The following is a 20,174-nucleotide window of genomic DNA, read 5'->3' on the forward strand; positions in this document are numbered from 1 at the left end:
TCTCCGCCGACCGTAGACTCCCCGTGTGACTGATGCACGTTAAATCTGTCGAATCTCGAAGTCCTCCATGTTCCATTAACAAATCCTGCATCTGGGGTTTCTGATCCAGGAGTTTCCTTGTCTTCTTGATTTGGTTCAAAATTTCAAGGCATTAGTCGTCGTGAAATCTAAATTGGGTCTTCTGTTCAACGACAGTCATAGAAAATTAAAAAAAAAGCAAAATAACCGAAATCAAGAGAATGTCGACTTTCATCGGCGAATGTCTAGGCGCTAGGGTGTAGATTAGGAGATGTTTGGAGCACTGGCATTGAACCTTAAAATAACATCAGTGTAAGGTATATCGGGCAGTGGCTCTTAACTAGACATAGTATATATTTCGAACATTTACCAAAGCGAATATGTGATTGTCAACATTCACCGGTGGATGTCAACCACCAGTAATTTCGGTCATTTACGTATACATAAAAATGAAAGACTTGTTCAAAGTATCGAGGTATTTTGCTTAAAACTTTCTACTTTGAACCGTTCGAATGGGCTATGCGAAAACTCATGAAATTACAACCAAGCATTATTAAAATTTAAATTACAGATCAGGCTTTTAAACTTTATTTCTTAATCTGCTATTTGGCATTTGACCTTTTTGAAATATTTACTCTTTAATAAAGTGGTAAATAATAAGTTTTAGGGTGATAATAAAACTTAAGCATAGTTTTCTTTTCTGTTTTGAGATCCTCTATTAAATATCGGCTAAGTTATTCTAAAGATATTCAAATACATTCATTTGTTATGATTAAAATAGCGTTATATGTTTTTATTCAAATAATATTGTAGAATATGCAATTAATTCTACTTCAAAAAGTAGTTTTTAATGAATTTCTGCGACGTGTAAAAAATGAAAATTTCTTTTGAATTACTTTTGCATAATTCTGGGTCCTGTAATTCAAATTTACAAGTATTTTTATTGACAAGTTACGAAAACTAATTATGAGAATTCCTTTTTATCTGTCTTTTGATATGTGTGCTTTTTTTCTCTTTCAGTAATGAATATATATACTACTTTAAAGAAACAAGATTGATACATTTTTCAAAATACTTTAATTTTATTTTCACTATTTATGAAGTTTTTGTAAGAAAAAAACATTAAATCATTATTTTAAAATAAAGTAAATGCTTCTTTCATTGCAATAAGAACATGGAATTTAAAAGTAGACAATTTTCCTTGTAATTTATTATAATAATTTATAAAAACCCATATGGAGAGCGATAATTTCAATATAAAAAAAATGAATTAATTTTTGCATAATTAAAAAAATATATAGTTTTTTAATTTATGATCTTTGAATAAAAAAAATTGCAAGACCCAGAACTCAACATTCCACCGAAGTTCCGGTAGGACCGAACCTAGGACAACGTACCTTTGAGGCGAACGCTCTAACCACTACACCACGACTCTTATACCTGACAAAGAAGATTTAAATTTAAATCATGTGTTTTTACGTTATTATGTTCGTTGCATGACAAGTTGTAACAAATTTTTACTTTATTCAGTATTTTGGAAATTCTTTAATTTCATCTTAGTTTAGTTTCATAAGAATTAAAACTCATAGTTTCCTTGTCAGTTATTGACAATGAGCAGACTCAATATTATCAACAAACAAATATTTATATCCAGTTTAAATAAACAAAAATAATTATAAGAATTTAAAAATAGAATACAAATTGTAATAAAAATCTACACTGTTCAGTTTATTCAAATTTAAGAGAGACGTAAAATAATATCCTTCTTGGGCACTCACATCCTTTTTTAGAAGCATTTTTATAATTGAATTTACGTTTATAATCCCAAAAAATTAACGTAAATATAACTATGCAACAAAGCGTCACTTTTTCGTTAATTATACGTTTTTAAAAAACGGTCAAAAAATGGGTAAAATGTACACGTTAATATAACGTATTTTTAGTACTTATTTTTAACGAAATATTTAAAGGGGAAATTGATAGCGTTAAAATACCGTCATTTTAACGCATACGTTTTAACGAATGAAGAAACGGTGAAAATCATCACGTGAAATTGACGTAATTTTAACGTTAAGTCCAAAACCTTATACCGAACGAACGTATTTTTAACGTTTATTTGCCCCTTCATGCTGCATGGGTATGTACCTATATATTTGACCTGAAGCAGCAGCTTAGAATAGAAGGCACAAAAATTTGTGAGTCAAAAAATCAGAACCTGTTAGGTGGGAAAAAGCTTACATTTAGACTATAATACATTGTCTTAAACAAATCTCACATAACAAATGCATTGTATGACACAAAATATGACATCACATAGGAAAATGGTAACACTAGCACCAATTGGAAATCAGATGTAACAGTGGATGTAAATCATTTTCATGATACAATACTGATAGTCTGAGCAATTAAAGGCTCATATATGCATTAAAAAAATTTAATGCTGGTAAAACAAATGAATTATTCACTTCTTATAAGTTCTCATTGTAAATTTTTTTTAAAAATTCCATGTTGTTGCTGTCGTGTGCCATTAAGGCACTCAGTGATGCGATTGTTTTTCAGTGGGCCATCTACGGCCAAGAATTCGACTTCTGCCACACCCATGCATCACACCTGCTTATAAGGCGGATCCATTCATTTATCCACTTATAAAAGTATATTCAAAGTATGATATTATGAAGTTGTTCGAAGAACTAAATCAAATTTGAAAGAAAAATATTTTTTATGAATTTTTCAATATAGAGTAAAAACAAATGCATGAAAAACAAACATACCTTAGAATGCAATGAATAAGGGTTGGATCTCTTATTCCCATTTGGGAACTCCTAATGGAGAAAAAAAATTAAAAAGTATTTGATACACTTGAAAGAAAAAATAGATAAATAAAATTAATAATGCACAATAATATTTATCTGAAACATATTCTTAAACTATGAACATGATTTAATGAGGAATTCAATATTTTCCAAGCAAACATTTTTTACATAAGCTTTTATTGAATCAACTAGAATACTGTTCAAAAATATTTTTATATTTAAAAAAAAAATAAACAAACAAAAAATGTATGAATGATGGAAAAAACTTGCATGTCAAAATTAAAAGCTATGAGATTCCTATAAAAATATATTCTTAGAATTAAACTTACTTAAAACTTATTATTTACTCAAAACTTATTAATGAACTTGTTTTTTAATACAAATTAATTAAGAGATCAAAGAAGTATTTTTAAAGTATTAAACTTGATATTTTTTTGAGTAAGAACAATATAAAAAAGTTTACTCAATAACTGTTTTATTTAACTGCGTGTTACAAGTGGCCATCGATAACATTTGTAAAAAAAAAAATTATTAAAAATAATTTATGCCAAAAAATTAATTTTCAAGTACCATGAATGAAAAACCATTTTTGAATAGTAGATAAAAAAAACAACAATTATACCAAATTCATAGGAGGGCAAAAAGTTGGAAAAAAAAGAAAAAAACAGGAAATTAAAATTTTCATTTACTTCAAACTATTAATAAAAAAAAAATTGAAAATTGTTACTAATCAGTATGAGACGAATGTGATGGTCTCACCTATAACTATTTTTATTTGTTTTTCAATTTTTGAAATCATATCTATCATAATAAACAAGACTTTGAAAACAAAATTGTTGCAATCCAATTATTAGAGAAAAATTACAAATTATATCAGTAAATGATGTAGAATACAGCTGGAAAAATATTTTTTCTGGTATGCTTATTTTCTTAGTATTTTTTGTTTAAGACAGTTCAGGAGCCAAATTGAGAACGCTATAAGCCACTTTTGGCCCACCAGCCATAGGTGAATTCTTTACATTATTTTATTCATACTTTTTCCTTCAATCTTCTGTTAAACTTTTAGAAACTTCCATATCATTCCAGTGGACACTACTGATAATGCTGTATTGAGTCCCCATGGACTACAAAGCAACTTCAGGAAAAAGTGAGGTCACTTTAAATTATTATAATCTCATTGATAAGTAAAGTTTAAAACAGTCAAACTTGAAGGTGAAATAAAAATGCTTGTTCTTGTGTCCACGAACAATTATCCCTGTTCTTTGTGGTGTTCCTTGTTTCAATGCATTACATTTTGTAGAATTGTGTTCTAAAAAGAAGAAAAAAAAGTGACTCAAAGGGTGAAAGAAAAAGAAAAGATTTATTTTAAAACATTTAACATTAAGTTACTAATGTTTATTATTAGAAAAAAAAATGCAATTTAAAAAAAAAATAATTATAATAATAATCTATACTTAAGGAACTATTTTGAATGGGAAATTAACTTACTAAAAATTCTAACACTTATTTGCTTTTAACAATATTTGATCACTTTACATAAACCAGAAAATGAGTTAAACTAACTTCATCATTCTCTAAATTAAGTTTTTAAAAAGTACACCAGATCATTAAGAAGCATCTTGAAAAAAAAGACAGCAATCCATAAAAAAATTTATTTCCTTACAATAAAAAAAGTCCCAACAAAAGGCCGAGACATTAAAAAACATTAAAAAAAAAACTAATACAGAAATTTAATTTTAAAAAAAGCTCCCAGTTCCCGGTCTTTTAAATGTCATTGTTTGATAATTAAATAATTGAAATAAAGAAGTCTCACCGCAATAAGTATAAATCCTTTACCAAATAAAATAATAACAATAAAGTGAAGAAATTTTTTTTTAAAAAACATGTAACTTATTTCTTAAGCAACAACCTATTGATAGGACCTTTACTTTCTGGTTAATTTGATTTATCACCATTTTTGATGCAAAAAATTAAATGAATATTATAAAAAGAAAGCTTTTGATAAAGCTAAGAAAAAAATTCTAGAATTTTCATAACATTAATTATGAAATCCTTAGTCAGGGTAGATTCTTTTATCTTTTTGAGAAAACTATTTTAACTGGTGAAAGTTTGAATTTCTATTTTTTTCCTTGTAGCAACAGATGAAAATGCAATTGCTTACTTATGCCTCTGAGAAATGTTTATTTATAATTCAATGTGCATGACTGAGTACACTTAAAACTTAGAGATAATTTTGGAGAATAAAAAACCAGAAAATATATTTGAATACATAAAATTTTTCAATAGTTTCTAAATAATGTAAGTCCAAAATAAAACAAACTTATTTAACCAAGATGACTTGAATTAATCAACAACAACTCAAAAAAATGGTAGGTTCTTCTTCTTGCCTAATAAAGTGTTCATAGTTTGTTCATTAGAAAACGAAACTAATTTCAACACAATCGAGCTACAGATCTAACCTCACTATCAGATCTTACCCTTTTCCTCCCATCATAAATTTAATTAAAAATATCACAACTTAAAATTTGCTTTACTGCATTTGAATGAAAGGAAAAGCCTTTTCAATAAAAACAAGAGGTGGATATTTCCGTATCATGATCTGTCGCGCCAACTACAATTGACAAGGTGACAAATAGATTTGAAACTAGCAATTTAAAAAACAAAACAAAAAACATGTGGATGTTTGTCCAGGGATTGTTACGAGTTATACTTTACGAGTTGATCCCTTTTTGTGATGTTTTTATAAGTTTGTCGCGGGCCACTGCTGGAAGTTCCCAAGACTTGAAAATTATTCTGTTACAGATTACAACACGGAAATCTACTCAACAAGGAAGAAAACACTTACCTTATTATGCTTATTAGTTGCATTCTGAATCCACACTTGTTCTTCAGAAACTTTTTATTTTATGAATTGTAAGCTCCTCTGGAAAAAAAAATAGTTCATCAAACATCAAATTTAATTATTTTTTACCACAATACAATAACCAAATTGAGTGATATTGATTTTTATGCAAATAAAGGGATAGTGAGAAACCACAAAACTGAGGAATAATATGAGCAATTTCTGGAAAATCTTTTTAAACAAAAGAAAAAAAAATTATTAAAATTTGAAATAATATATCAGGGTAAAAGAAAAGAAAAAAAACAAGGAAATTTTACTACTTTGAAAAATAGCTAATAGAACAAAGGATTGGTAAAAGGTTGAACTATTAGAAACAAACAAATAGAGTAAAATAAAGCTGTAACAATAGTTTCAACTACTATTGATATTAAAATTAATTTGATATTGCAATATACTTCTTAGAAATTTTATATAACTCCATTTGGATCAAAAATTAGTAAACATAAAATAAACCACAAGATTATATTTTTCACAAGAATAAAGCTCAAAAATTCCAAAATAGGCAAGATCAAGAATAGACAGGAGTTCAAGATTTGCTGTGATATAAATCTACTTATAACATAGACATACAAAAAGAAATGAATAGTTTTAATTTCAAATAAAAAGCAGACGAGTTGCAGAATGTTTAGTCTTACAACATTTGTCGGCGAAAATTCTTCAACCCATGTTCAAAATTATCTTTTCCGCACTGAAACAAATCTTCGTGTTTCCGCTTTTGTGAAGTCCATAATAAAGTGGAGTTATTATAATCAATGCAGTTTTAAGATTTCGCTTTTGCCATAAAAGCTGTCTTAACCAAAATTATTATTTATTTTGTTGTTTGTTTCACTTATTCTCTGCATGCTTGTGAGTTCAATTATATAATTACGGCTTAAAAGCCATAGTAAAGTATAAAGACTTTATTACGGCTTCCACAGCAGTCATTTGTATTTGTTTACTTTATGCAAGATACTATAACAATTTTTGGGCTTTATGCTGCAAAATTATTAGCTTATAGCTTTTTAACACATTGCAGTGATTTTAACTGTAGTACTATGTAAGCTATAATTTAATGTTACATTTTTTTTCAATCACAGCCAGTGGGATTACAGGCCATGATGGCTGGGTTTTGGAGGAGGGTCTCTAGTTTCGAAATATTGCTGTTCAAATAAATCTTGATAGGCTAAATTAAGCCTTACCTATTGAAACGCAGTGCTAAAAGCGAAAGCAGAGAGCACGCCGCACTTTACTATACTCAACACACATTTTGTAATACTTTCATAATACATAAACTATAATAACTAAACTGTTCTGTTTTGTGAGTTTTTTATATAAGTTAGTTTTGACGAGTTTGAAATGATAAAGTTTAATAGACGGCTATATAATATTCGCCCAAATCAATTAAGGACGTATGCTGGTTATGGACAAATACTTGCTGGCAGAAAGAATAAACGTCGCTCTATGCTTTCCAAGTTGATTGATAATAAAGATAAAAAGTTGGTACTCATTTCTAAATCCTTTTATACAAAATTCGAACTCTCCAGCTTCCCCCCCCCCTTTATCTTTATTGTAATATAGATATGTACATCAAATTAGCTTTTACTTTTGTTAACTACAATATATATCTATTTTTAAACAAAATTTTTACAATTAATAATGTTTTATTTCTTAATTTTTAACAATGAGAAAAACAAAGATGTATCATTACCTGTTCCAAATAGCTTTGCCCATCAGCTGCAGGGACCATCTAGTGGTGGAATGCAAGAAACTTTTAACAGCATTTTTCAATTATAGATACTAAAAATGTGGTTAATACTTCAAATAATTTATTTTATCCGAGAAATATCTATAGCATTTGGGTAAATTATCCAGTTAATATTACACATAAATGGTATTTCTAAGGACATTGCACTGTTTTTCTATTTGCAAAACTTATTAGTACTATTCTTTTCTAGTTTTAAAATACACTATTTCTGTTAGAAAATAATTGTGGCAGAATCACAGCGACATTGTCACAGAAACGTTACAGAGTTCTTGCAGGAAGAATTTTTCTTTAGAAAGTAAAAAATTTTGGTTCTCTTTCTTTAAAATTATATTTAAAAGATGCCTTTTCGCACATCGGAGGTGAAAGAATTGTTCGTAATTTTTCGATTCTTATTTGAGAAAAATGAAAAATAAAGAACATTGAAACAAAAAATTTTCTTTCTGCAGAAATTTTGAAAGATTTTTTTTTCCCTTTCAGAGGGGAAGAATACTTGTGATTTTTTAATTTTGGTTTTCTTTTCTTTTACTGATTTTATGATTTTTAATTATTTTTTTATGTGATGATGATTTATAAAATGCCAAAAAAGAAATAATTAGTGTGTTATTTCTTTTACAAAATGGGACAATATTGCCGAGATATTAGAATTTAAAAAATATTACATATTAATTTTTAAAAAAATACATAAAAGTTTTGTCGTGAATTTAGCCGTTCGAGGCTATGTTTACATACTATCACGCCTACGCAATCGAATTGGGACTTTCCCTCTAAAAGTTTCAGTTTAGTTTTCCTCACCTGTTAGTGTTGCGTTAAAACGCATCTTCTGTTTTCTAAATGTTGTAAAAAATTAATAAATAGTGCTTGTTAAATATAAGAGTGTTATTTCCTAAACCCCCACGCTATGGGACAGTACAATTTTATTATACCCTAATAGGTTTTTCTTTGTGAATACAACATTCCTGTTACTTTAAATGTCATTAATAACATATGCATTAGTTATTATTAAAAGTATCTTGCTGAAAGATATTAGCGCTAGAGAGGTTTGTTGCAGAATGCCCAAAAAATTCTGCCACAGGGAATAAAATAATGTTTACTCTGATCATAATTATTGCTTATCATAATTCTTTATAGCTGTATTCCATGATTAATTCTAATCCTGCCAATTTGTAATTAAAATTATGATCTAAGTACTGGATTAATAATAAATTTTTTTTAAGCTCGGCTATGTGCTTAATCTTTTTTTTTTTCTTCTCTTCATATTTTGTTACTTAATTTTTTATGCGTACTTTCAGCAAAAAATGGTATTTGAATTTTATGTAAAAGGTGAGTTACTTTTCCCTTTCATATCATTCAGTTTACTAAATATATAAGATCAGTGACTCTGCTATACTTTGGAAATTGTGGATCTTTAGGACTTCCATCCTTCTGGGTCTCTTTATATTATAATCAGGAGTTCTATTTAAGATATAAAATTTCAACTTCTTTATCTACCTATTAATATTCACATTTGTATTATTTTATCTATTGGTCGACAAAACAGATAATTTCAAACCAAAATAGAATTATATTTAAACAATTTAGGCTTTTACTTAGAACTATCAAGGCTTTTAATTAAACTATCAAAGCTTTTAATTAAACTATCAAAGCTTTTAATTAAACAATCAAGGCTTTTAATTTATATTATTTTATCTATTGGTAGACAAAACTTGGGGTTTCAACCCGAGAAGAATTATATTTAAACAATCGAGGCTTCTAATTAGAACTAGTCAAACATCTACATTAAGGAAAAGTTACAAAGTAATTTGATACTTAGTATTATGCTAATTTTCTCCTTCATCTAAGAATAAAGGAGAAAAGGAATATTTGCTCTATGTATATGTGTGTTCAAATTCATTAATCAGTGGGTTCATCCATTAGTATCGCGGGGTTCAGTGGTTTTTCAAGAGTTCAGAACATCAACCCATCAATGACATCTGTTTAACAATTATTTAACTCAAATACAAAAACAATTATTTAATTTCAAATATGAATTTGTATGTTGACACTTCCGGGTCTGTAAGATCTCTGCTTATTACTTGGGCTCACAGTGGCATCTCGTGGGGTTTTACCAATATGTTTAATCTTCGGTTTTAATTTTATCTCTATAAATCTGTTGGCGCTGTTTATTTACTGCACTAGAAAACTATGCATCCTGAGAGTCATGTCTTAACCAATATTTTATATGCTCCCTTTACGATGTTGACGCTTTATATGTAGGCTTGCACAACCTTTTTGAGTGAAGGGCCACTCACGCAGCAAGTAGATTAATGAAGGGCAGCACGCATATTTAGTCATGTTAGCTTAAAATATCAGGGGTCTGTCTAGTTTTTTTTTAGAGGTACCTATTTTGTGTAAATTTAGACATAATTTGTAAAAAATTTAAAAATATCTTAAAAAATCAGCACAAAAATATGAATTTATCGTTTTTTACAGGATACAAAAATAAAATTTTTAGAAAAAGTATTTTGTGAAACTTTTTTTATATTTTCTAGAACAATGCTGATTTAACGACTGCCAGAGCGTTCAGCATCATAAGTGACCATGTATAAATGCAGTGTATTACTCAATAATAGTTGATTTCTCAGGTGAAGAGTTTCTATAACACTAGTCACTGTTTTGCGTCAACAGTAATTTTCTTCATCAAACCAATGCTTAATCTGTTCATGAAATTCTTTTTTAGTCATTGTTTCAAAAATTTCAAAACTAGTGTCACTAAAATCACTTGCAATCTCTAAACTAATTATCAGAATATCATTTTTTTATCCGTGATTATTGAAGATTAAATTAATAGTATTTGCTAATGTTACTTGGCTATTGAATTTATTTTGAGCAACTCTGAGCAGTGCAAAAAGAAAGAAAAAAGATATTTGGGGCTCTAAGCTGCAACCTATTCTGCTTGTATATAAATCCAACCTTGTGTGTTATTTATTTATTTTTGGGAGGGGGGTTTAGTTCAGATCAAATTTTGAAGGGATTTTTCAAAGGATGTAAAGACAAACAAGTAATTAAAATCATCTACAACTATTTTTGGGCTAAAACTTAAGGCAGTTCGTAACACATTCCAATCTAAATGAAAAAATAAGCTGTTTTTATAATTTCAATCCCTCCTTTGCTCTTTCTAATATCAGCTATGTAGTGGGTGAGAGTTCGGAACTGTTTTTTTTTTTTCCTCCCCTGAAAATTAATTTGTGACTCTTTATGAGATGTTATTACTATTTTTTTTTTCAAATGCCAATGATTTCTTAATTATGTGCCAATGATTCCTTAATTATGTATTAAAAGGGATTTTAACACCTTGTATGTATGTTTCCAAAATGGTAATATCAATGCATTTATTTTTCAGGTTAAAGTATATCCGTGTTATCAAACATTGAATGTACACTGGTAGTTACCATCTACTAGTTATGAGAAATGCAAAGAAATAGCTATTGCCCTGAATTCTATATCCCCAAGACTGAGGTATCACATATTGTCATGCAGAAAAATATTTGTTAAATCTTTTTGTTATGAATCTCCGTTATGGACTGAGCTTTGTAACGAATTTTTGTTGACGTTGTCTACCGTGCTCTTAAAGTTAATTATAGTTCTGCCTTTTAAATTGTGACTTTTTTCATTTTTCTTGGCAAAAGAATTAAAAACACTATTAGCTACCAGCTGATGATAGTCAAAATTTTGTATATAACCCTTTCGAGGGGCCGTGAGTGAAAGACTTATTTCCACAGTATTGATATTAAAGCTGCTTAGTGTTGGTGTAGTTTTAATAATCGAAAAATATGTCACTATAATACTCGATACCTATATTAGTATATTTGGGATTTATTACATAACCTTTTAACATTTGAGTTGTGTGCGAAATACATTTATCAATAGACATTATTAACAGTGATTAAGCATCATTGTTGTTAATAATAGTACGTCAATTTTTTATAGTTTCTCGAAGCGTATGAATACTTTTACTTCATTAATTTTGTCTTTTAGTAGGTACATGGTTAATTTCTTTTATTTCACTCTGCATATATTACCTAAATTAATTAACAATCATTGGCGTCAATAATAGCATGTCAATTTTTCACGTTTCTCCTAAACAAATGAACGAATTGCCTTTAAATACTTATATTTTTTTAAATACTCATATTTTTTTCATATATTTTTTAAAATACTTATATATTTTTTTTTATCTAAGTATTTTTTTTTTTTTTTAGTTTCAATTAGTGTTGATTTTAAATCATTCACTTTTACAGAAACACGTTTTAAAAGAGTTGGTATTAACAAAATAAGCACACGGTCTGAGATAACTTACTTATATGGTGACATTGTCTATTCATGCTCTCATGTTAATGTTGAAGGTATCTGATAGAGCAAATATAAATAATTAAATATTAAAGTAGTATAATAAATTCCCTTTTCTTATTAATCAAATAATGTAATAAGCTAATTAATATCGTTGATGTTATCTTTAAAGTATTTGGATAATTAAATTGTCTAAAGTTAATTATAAAATAATGGATAACGCCTGACCAATTGGAAAATTTCATTTCGTTTTTCACTCAATGATGTTGACGTTTTCGCTCAATGGGCTTTCTTTGTGCTTCAAATTTTTTGCATGCCATATTGCTGTTTGGATGATTTGGCAGTCTATGAAAGACACATAACGGACAGGCATTCATTTATACATGCAAATAGATTAAATATTAATAAAATATAGTTTTCTGATTATATTTTTTGTTTCTATTGTAACTACTGTCATGTTTTATTTTCAAAGTTTCAATTTTTTCATTTACATAAATTTGTATTTTAATAATATTAATAATTATAAATTAATTTTTGTAAGCCAATTAGCCCCAAACATAATAAGGTCTTTTCATATAAAAGGAAGCCACAGGGACTGGGTTGTGAACCCAGCAAACTACCATCCTCTTAAGTTATTTTGTACTTTTCAACTCATAGCCGGGTTAGGGAATAAATTGTTTGACATTCGAGTTTTATTAAGACTTGCCTTTTATTTCCACTGCATATAAACTGACGTGGCTGGGTTTTTGCAAACCAGCCAGCTACCATCCTTTTAAGGGTTTTTGTACTTTTAAACTCCTAGCGTGGGTAAGATATGAATTGTTTGACATTTGAATTTTATTATCCCTATCTTTTTATTTCTGAATACTATATCTATTGAAACTATGTTTTTAATGTTTTTGAATTAGCTAGAGGCAGTATCAAAAAAAAGTAAACAAAAAATTGCTGCTGAAATGAACCTTTCTGAAGCTGCATTTCTTGCAAGATTAGGAAGATACTTTTGATAATGGTAAATAATTATTTGTTCACTATACTTTTTTTTTGTTTATTGCTTGATCAAAACTGTTGGTAGATTTCTGAAGACCAACTACCAAACATTTTTTTTCTAGAAATTTTATACCATCGTTTCATTTTTATGTACACAACATTAGTGCTTTTTAGAAACAAAGAATTTTGCATTAAACGACCCAATTTAAATAATCATCAAATGATTTATCAAAAAACTAGATTTTCTCATTCTATATTTTTGATTTTTATGATCTTTTTGTTTTAATCCAAGGCTCCTAAAAATGTAAACACTGCTTTCTTTTCAATTTTATGTACATGGTAAATTAAAAACAAGATTTGCATGTTGAAATACCAAAACTAATTTTAAGGAAACTTCTTTATTTATGGTTTTTAACAAAAATTCAATTTCATTACCAAGGGTAGGAGAGATGAGCAAATGCCTACTTGGTCTAATCTTATAATAGCTCTATCACAGTACCGTCTTTACACATGGCACACCCGAGCAGTACCCAGGGGGTGCTTGAGAATCATACTTTTTATAAATTGTATTAAAAATAAGCTAAGAATAAACAACATTTTCTTATATATTGTGTGAAATAAATATATTCTATTGTATAATATGGGCATTTTATTTATTTTTTCTACAAATAGTAATTGATTATCATGCAAACACCAATAATTTGAATAGCTCCTCACCAAGAAATATATATTTATATATCTTGTTCAAATTTTCAATCGTTAATAAAATACTTTTTATTCCTCTGTTCAATTTAAAATACATTTTTTTTAAACTTGTGAATGACACTATTTTATATTTTTATAGAGTTTTTTCAGATATTAATTCATTAATTAAATTTAATGAATTAATTTTAGTTTTATATGGGAAAAAATTATAATTATTTAATAAAAAGTAACTAAAGTAAGATTTTTCTTTGTTAACCTAAGTAGGAATTGACTTTATTTTGTGTATTAAACTACTTGTTGAATAGTTACTACTTGTTCAAGTATTCATACTTAACAGTATTTGATTAAAAATGGATGCTATTTGTATTTGGGAATTCAATATGTGTTTTTTATAGTTTATCTGTAGGTGATTAGTTAATTAGTAGTAATAATAAAATTTGAAAATGATAATAGGGGTCTGCCCCTGGTGACTGGGTAAAAAAAAAAAAAAAAACTTACTATTTTTGCTGTAATAAAAGCTTTTTAAATTTAAAACAATTTTAATCATGACGTTAAAACTGCAAGTACAAATTCTTTATTGCCTTTTTGTGCGAGGTTTAGATAATGATAATTTCAGGTTTAGATAATGGCATTTTCTCAAATGCCGTTTTTTGGCTTGTGTTACTTTTCTTGCCGGGGTGCGATATATATATCAGGGTTGGCAGGTTTTTGACATGTGACAGTTTTTGACAGTTTAAACCATGGTTTAAACCGTCACGTCAAAAACTTCACTGTCAAAAATGTCGAAAATGTCAAAAACCTATATTCATATGTGAAATTTAATTAATACATAAAATTTATATATTTTTTAAAGGATAGTGTTTCTAAATATGTTCTAGAACAAATAAATTTATAATTTTGAAGAAACACTTATATTTTGAATAGTAACCAAAATCTTGTACTTTTGAAAACTCACATCTTTTGTAATATTATGTATTCATTTTCATGTGTTATTGAAAATCTGCAGTGATATTAAGAAATTTATTTATAACCAAATTTAGTGTATAGTATAGATTATACTAAAAATTAGACATTTTTAAAGATAAACATTAGCAGTTTTGTACATTAGACATCTTCTTTTAAAGAAAATCATTTTAATATTCTTTTAAATCTTCTTAATCTTTTTAACATAAGACAATACAAATTTAAGTGCTTTCTGTTAAATACACAGAGTAGTTAGTGTCGATTTACAGTATATTCAGCCTATTCACTTACTATGCTGAAAATTTAGTTTATCCAAATACTTGTGAATTTCATTTTGCTGAATACGATATAGTTTTGTTGAATATCTAAATATTCAGCTGTTGAATAATTACTTCTTGCTTTCAAGATATGCATTATTTGTATTCTTAATACAAGTGGAGAAAAAAAAATTAAGAGATAAAAATTGTTTTAAAATGATAAGTGTAATAATTATAAATAAATATAATAAACAATATGAATTATATTTATCATTATTCATAAATATAACTACTTTTAAATTCAAATTAACATACTGGATAATAAAGATATTCGGTATAACATAAAAAAAAAAATTTTTATACACTTGTATCTTATATCAAGTTTGTATTTATACAACATAACTTGTAAGTTCCTTATAAATATTAGTTATATGTTCCTTATATGTCAAAAATGCATAGTAATAAACTTTTAATTTTCTTAAGCATCAAAAAGAAAAAAAAAATTTTTAAATATAAATATTTAAACAATTTTTGCGCAAAATTTTTCTGCACATGCATCTGAAATTTCTGAGATTTTAAATCTGTTATTTTACCTTAATTTTAATTAAAAAATATTTTAAAACCTGCTGATTACCTATAGTATAATTAAATTTCAATATAATGCATGGCAACTGTTGGTAGTTTTGAAGTTCATATATTTTCTTGGCAAACTTCAGTTTTTGACATTTTTGACGGGTTTTTGACGGTTTAAACCAGTATTATACCCTTGTCATGTCAAAAACCACTTTTTGACGTCAAAAATCCAACCCTGATATATATATACAGTCAATTCGCTATAACTCGAATATTACTATAACTCGATTTGTTTATGAGGTTTCGACCCTTTTATCTTCAATTTCATATTAATTATTCTCTATTACTTGAATTTTACTCCCTTTAACTCAATTGTTTTGGGATCTTTTAAAGCAAGAAACAAAACCTAGGACCTGATATCTTGCCCCTTCCTTTGCAACACACACACAATGTCTTTGGCACTCTTCATGTAGAAGCTAAAGCTGTTTAAAAAAGTTTATTTTTTAAATGTTTTCCTAATAAGACTATGATGTTGAAGGATGAAAACTGCTCCGGGGGTAAAATGGGCAAGGAACGTTTGACTGTCCTAGTAGGAGGAAATGCGTCTAGGACAGAGAAATTGCCCTTACTTGTTATTGGAAAATACCGAAATCCCCGATGTTTCAAGAATGTAAAAACGTTTCCTTTGGATTACAAATCTAACAAAAAGTCTGGGTTAACATCAGTTTTATTTGAATACTAGGTAAGAAAATTGGAGTGCATGTCTTTTTGTTTTAAAGTAGGTTGCATCTAAAAATTATTTTAACAAATTTGTTTATGCTCATTAACTAAACTTAAAAATACATGAATTGATCTATGTGACTCAAAATTCTATTTAATCAGGGTGCATAGCGCTTTTTAAAACCCCTTAAAGGTGCTTTTTTTATTCAGGGTTTGTAAAAAGTGCTTAATTTTCTATTTTTTAAAAAGAAATTTTTTCTTTGCTGTGTCGACTGTTGTTCTAAATTACAAAAAATGCATGGTTTAGACAATTTTCTCTGCAGTATTTATCAGAAACTAGTTATTTTATCATGATTATGTAAAAGGTTTTGAAAATATTTCTAATTTTTACTGATTTTTTGTTTATAAATTAAGAATTTTAAACTATAGGGGAAAACAATTTTATTACTGCACAGATCCTAATTATGATTTTTTTTTTGCGGGGGGGGGGGAGTGAAAATATTTTTTGAGTGCTTAAAAAGTACTTAAAAGGTGCTTATTTTTGTTGAAAAATCTGGCTACGCACCCTGTTATTGCATTATAAAGATTTTTTTTCTGTAATAAGATTGAAACCTCATGAACAGTGAACAGTCACTCATCAAATTTATGAATATGACCAATTTTATTGTGAAATGTGACATACAAATATTCTATATTTATATACTAATATATCGTCTAATTTATCCAATTGATACACGAACGTAAGTAAGTGCAAACTGGTTTCAGGCACGTAATAATAATGAAGCTGTGTGGTATCGCCTGATAATTAAGATTTCAACTAGAATCATTCAGTGCGTCTAATAATAAAGTATAGCAACTGTATATGTCCATATTTCACTATTTTCGAAACATATAATTATATCAAATAGGAGATCTGTCCCGTTTGTAATATGGCAAAATATTTTTTATACATGTTAAATTTTTATGTAAAAGGAATCCTTTTTTTTTAACTTATGAAAATAATAGCAATGTCAATATTTTTTATAAAAAAAATGTTTTTTGTATTAGCTATCTTAGGTTTTTCTTATGTTGAGATTTATTTGTGAATTTGTAATATAAAGTTAGTTTTACTATAATGCTTGAGGTATGAAATTTTTTTGATCTTTTACTAGGTGTCTGAGAGGAAGCTACCGCCTACACCTCCTAGACAGCTTACTGTATATGAGAAGCTAATGGCATCTATAAAACAAGAACAAAAGTTAAAACCCACACCCACAGCCTCTCCTGTGCCTGAAAGGGTAGGAAAGAGGAAAAGTAAGCAGAATTATGGCTTTGTTTTGAAATAACATATTAAAAGAGTGAATTATTTATGTTACAAAAATTCAATCAAATCAATATACTACCCAGATAGCAAAATAAGGTTTATTTCCAGTAAGCAAAAGACCTTTTAATGCAAACCTAAAAAGGTTTGTAATGAGGTTTACAAGTAAACCTTCTTAAAACGAGGTCTGTGACAATCTCCTCTATTCTACGTACATTACCCTAGTCCAAAACCTTGGAAAACAACCTTCTATATAAAAACCTTAAATCGAGGTTGTCTTAGGGTTTTCAAAACCTTAATTAAAGCTAGTCACTTTTAGTTAATCACTTTTTTACTCGCTCAATTTACGACGATGGTATCGTAACGCAATGTAATGTTTCGATTGTATTATTGGCAGTTACTGATATTGATTTTCAGTTGGATTTTAAATATTCCGATATATTTCAAACAGTATGGAAAATTTGAATCAGGCATTTGAGTATTTACTTTTCAGGGCAATAATTCTATAGAATTTTTGAGCAGTTATTAGTATAGATTTCTCCATAGTTATTAAATCTTACATTTTTTATTCGATAACATTTCGATATAACAACCTAATCTTGAAAAGAAACCCCTTTTTAAAGAGTTCTATTCTCGTGATTTTGTCCTCTATCTTTTTTTGGACAATTACCACTACGGATTTCATGATTTTTAATTTTTTTTATTGTGATAATTATTTACAAAATGCAAAAAAGGAAATAACTTAGGTGGGTGCGTTCACCCCCCCCCCCCAACAAAATGCGAGAATACCACCCATAATATTAGAATAAAAAATTATTACATGTTCAATTTAAAAGAATTCTATAGTTTTTTTTTGTAGTTGTAAACAAAGCGTTCTTGTTATTTTAAATTAGTAACATATATGTTTGTTATTATTAAAAGTATCTTGCATTCAGATATTAGTGCTGGACCATTATGTCCCAGATAGCTCTAAAAAATTCTGCCACGGGGCTATTTTTTATGTTAGAATCCTTATATTATTAGGTTAAAATGTTCTTCAAGAAAAACAGTTATAAATATGTATGTTTTTGTATATTTTATTTTTAGTTGAAACTTCACGAACAAAACTAGAGGACACAGATGATACGCCACAACCACAAAGACGACTTATTAAAGCAGACATTAGTTTAGGTTTTTCTTCAAGTTACGAGACAAGTATTTATTTAATAGCCAATGCTTTTTTTCTAAAAGAAATAGCTTTTCTCTTCTTCATTTTCTAGATTTCATTAAAATAAATTTAGGTAGTTTTTGTAATTCTAGATTTTATTTTTATAAAATTGCTTGGATTTTGTAATTTCTAATTTTATAGGAACAAACTTTTTTTTATAATTCTAGATTTTATGGAAACAAAGTTAAGTGGATTTGAAAGTTCCATATTGTATTAAAACAAAATCACGTGTTCTTTATAATTATTATTCTAGATTTTATTTTTAAAAAAAAGTTGGTGAATTTTATGATTGCAGACTTCATTCAAATGAAGTTGAGCAATCTTTGCATATTCTTGAGAATTGAAAATAATTGTTACTACTTTATTTTCCTGAAAATAACTAGATTTGGCAATTTTATCCTGGTGTTCTAATTTAAACAAAACTTCTGTATGTATTCGTATATTTTAAAAAATTTTATGAAATCTAAAGAATTCACTGTAAGAATCCCTGTCAGAATAAATCTATACTCAGATAATTGATGACTTGTAAATTTAAATAAGTATCAGCGAAGCAAGTGTTACTTATAATTTAAATTTCTGTAAATTTTACTTATTATCTTTTTTAATAAAAACTTTATTTTTAAATCAGTTAGAAAATAATTAGTATCTAACATTATCACCCATGTTTTTAATGTATTTGTTATTCAAAAATATGTCATAACTATCTAAAATAAATTCATTGAAAATTATGAATTGAAGAATGCAATGAACCTAATAAAAAATGTTTATATTAATTTATTTAGTGTTTACAGGGTGGTCACATTGCAGTGAAAAATCAGGGAATTATAATTTTAAAAAAAGTCAAGAAAAATGAATTAATTAGATTTTCAGATACCCAAATGTCCAATATTTCCGTTAAAGTAGTCTTGCAATAATTTTTCTTAAATTGATCTCATAATAATTATGAAATAAAAAAAGGTTATTTTTTAAATCTAGTAGCAAGTGTAAGACCTATCACTATCAACTTTTTATGGTATCCAGGGCTGATTATGATCCGGAAAAAATCCGGATTTCCGTATTTTTCGCTCACCGTCATCCGGAAGTTTCCGGAGATGGAAGGCTCAGACGTTTCAAAAAATCATTGATCACAAAAGTTTCCGGAAATCAAATTTTCAAAGGTGGAACTTAAAAACACAGTTTATTTTATTTGTTTGTAAGGGAGAGCCAGAGAGATACTTTGTAAGCTTATATTCAAGATTAATATTAATTTTTTATCAGTAAATAGTTATTATAATCATAAACTCAAGAAAGAAAGACATATTTGTAAATTTCAATTACTTCTCCAGGTCATCATAGGTATGTGTAAAATTTTAAATATATTTTAAGTAAATTAAGAAATATTGAGAAAAAGGAAAAAACCTTGCTTAAATTTTTTTCCTAATTTTTCGATTTAAATTTTTTTTTTTTACTCAAGAAATTTTCCGGAATTTTGACTTGGGCTCACAATCACCCCTGGGTATCAATTAGGGGTGAGATTAGTTAAAGTTGGCCAGCATAGCCTCATTGGCAGAACGTGGGATTCACGTGCGTGAGAACAGGAGTTTGAATCTAGCCAGCCGAAGACTCCCTGTGTAGTAAATGGTGACTGGTGTATGTTAAATCTGTCTGGTCACAAAGTCC

General features: G+C 27.8%; 1 protein-coding gene and 1 long non-coding RNA gene across 7 annotated transcripts in view; one reads left to right on the top strand and one right to left on the bottom strand.

Annotated features, from left to right (window-relative positions):
* Positions 1-1,076: 1,076 nt before the first annotated feature.
* On the bottom strand, positions 1,077-6,509 carry LOC147803225 (uncharacterized). The gene is made up of 3 exons (XR_015428906.1): positions 6,369-6,509; positions 5,677-5,754; positions 1,077-4,140 (listed from the first exon to the last, which is right to left on the bottom strand). It is a non-coding gene; the product is annotated as an uncharacterized LOC147803225 (long non-coding RNA).
* Positions 6,510-6,810: 301 nt separating this feature from the next.
* LOC147803226 (protein spire-like) overlaps positions 6,811-20,174 on the top strand; it is a 33,828-nt gene continuing 20,464 nt past the window's right edge. For 2 of the 6 annotated variants that reach the window (XM_087150553.1, XM_087150557.1), the window contains exons 1-5: positions 6,811-7,208; positions 10,857-10,972; positions 12,712-12,812; positions 17,160-17,301; positions 18,395-18,502. In XM_087150553.1, coding sequence (XP_087006679.1) covers positions 12,810-12,812; positions 17,160-17,301; positions 18,395-18,502 — 253 coding nt within the window. In that variant the 5' untranslated portion in view covers positions 6,811-7,208; positions 10,857-10,972; positions 12,712-12,809. Of the gene's footprint in view, positions 7,209-7,667; positions 7,773-10,856; positions 10,973-12,711; positions 12,813-17,159; positions 17,302-18,394; positions 18,503-20,174 lie in introns of all 6 variants that reach the window. The other 4 variants (XM_087150555.1, XM_087150556.1, XM_087150554.1 and 1 more) reach the window with 4 other exon arrangements.

Source organism: Parasteatoda tepidariorum, chromosome 9 (genome assembly GCF_982258835.1).
Source record: "Parasteatoda tepidariorum strain Cologne lab strain chromosome 9, Ptep-v5.0, whole genome shotgun sequence".
Taxonomy (NCBI): domain Eukaryota; kingdom Metazoa; phylum Arthropoda; class Arachnida; order Araneae; family Theridiidae; genus Parasteatoda; species Parasteatoda tepidariorum.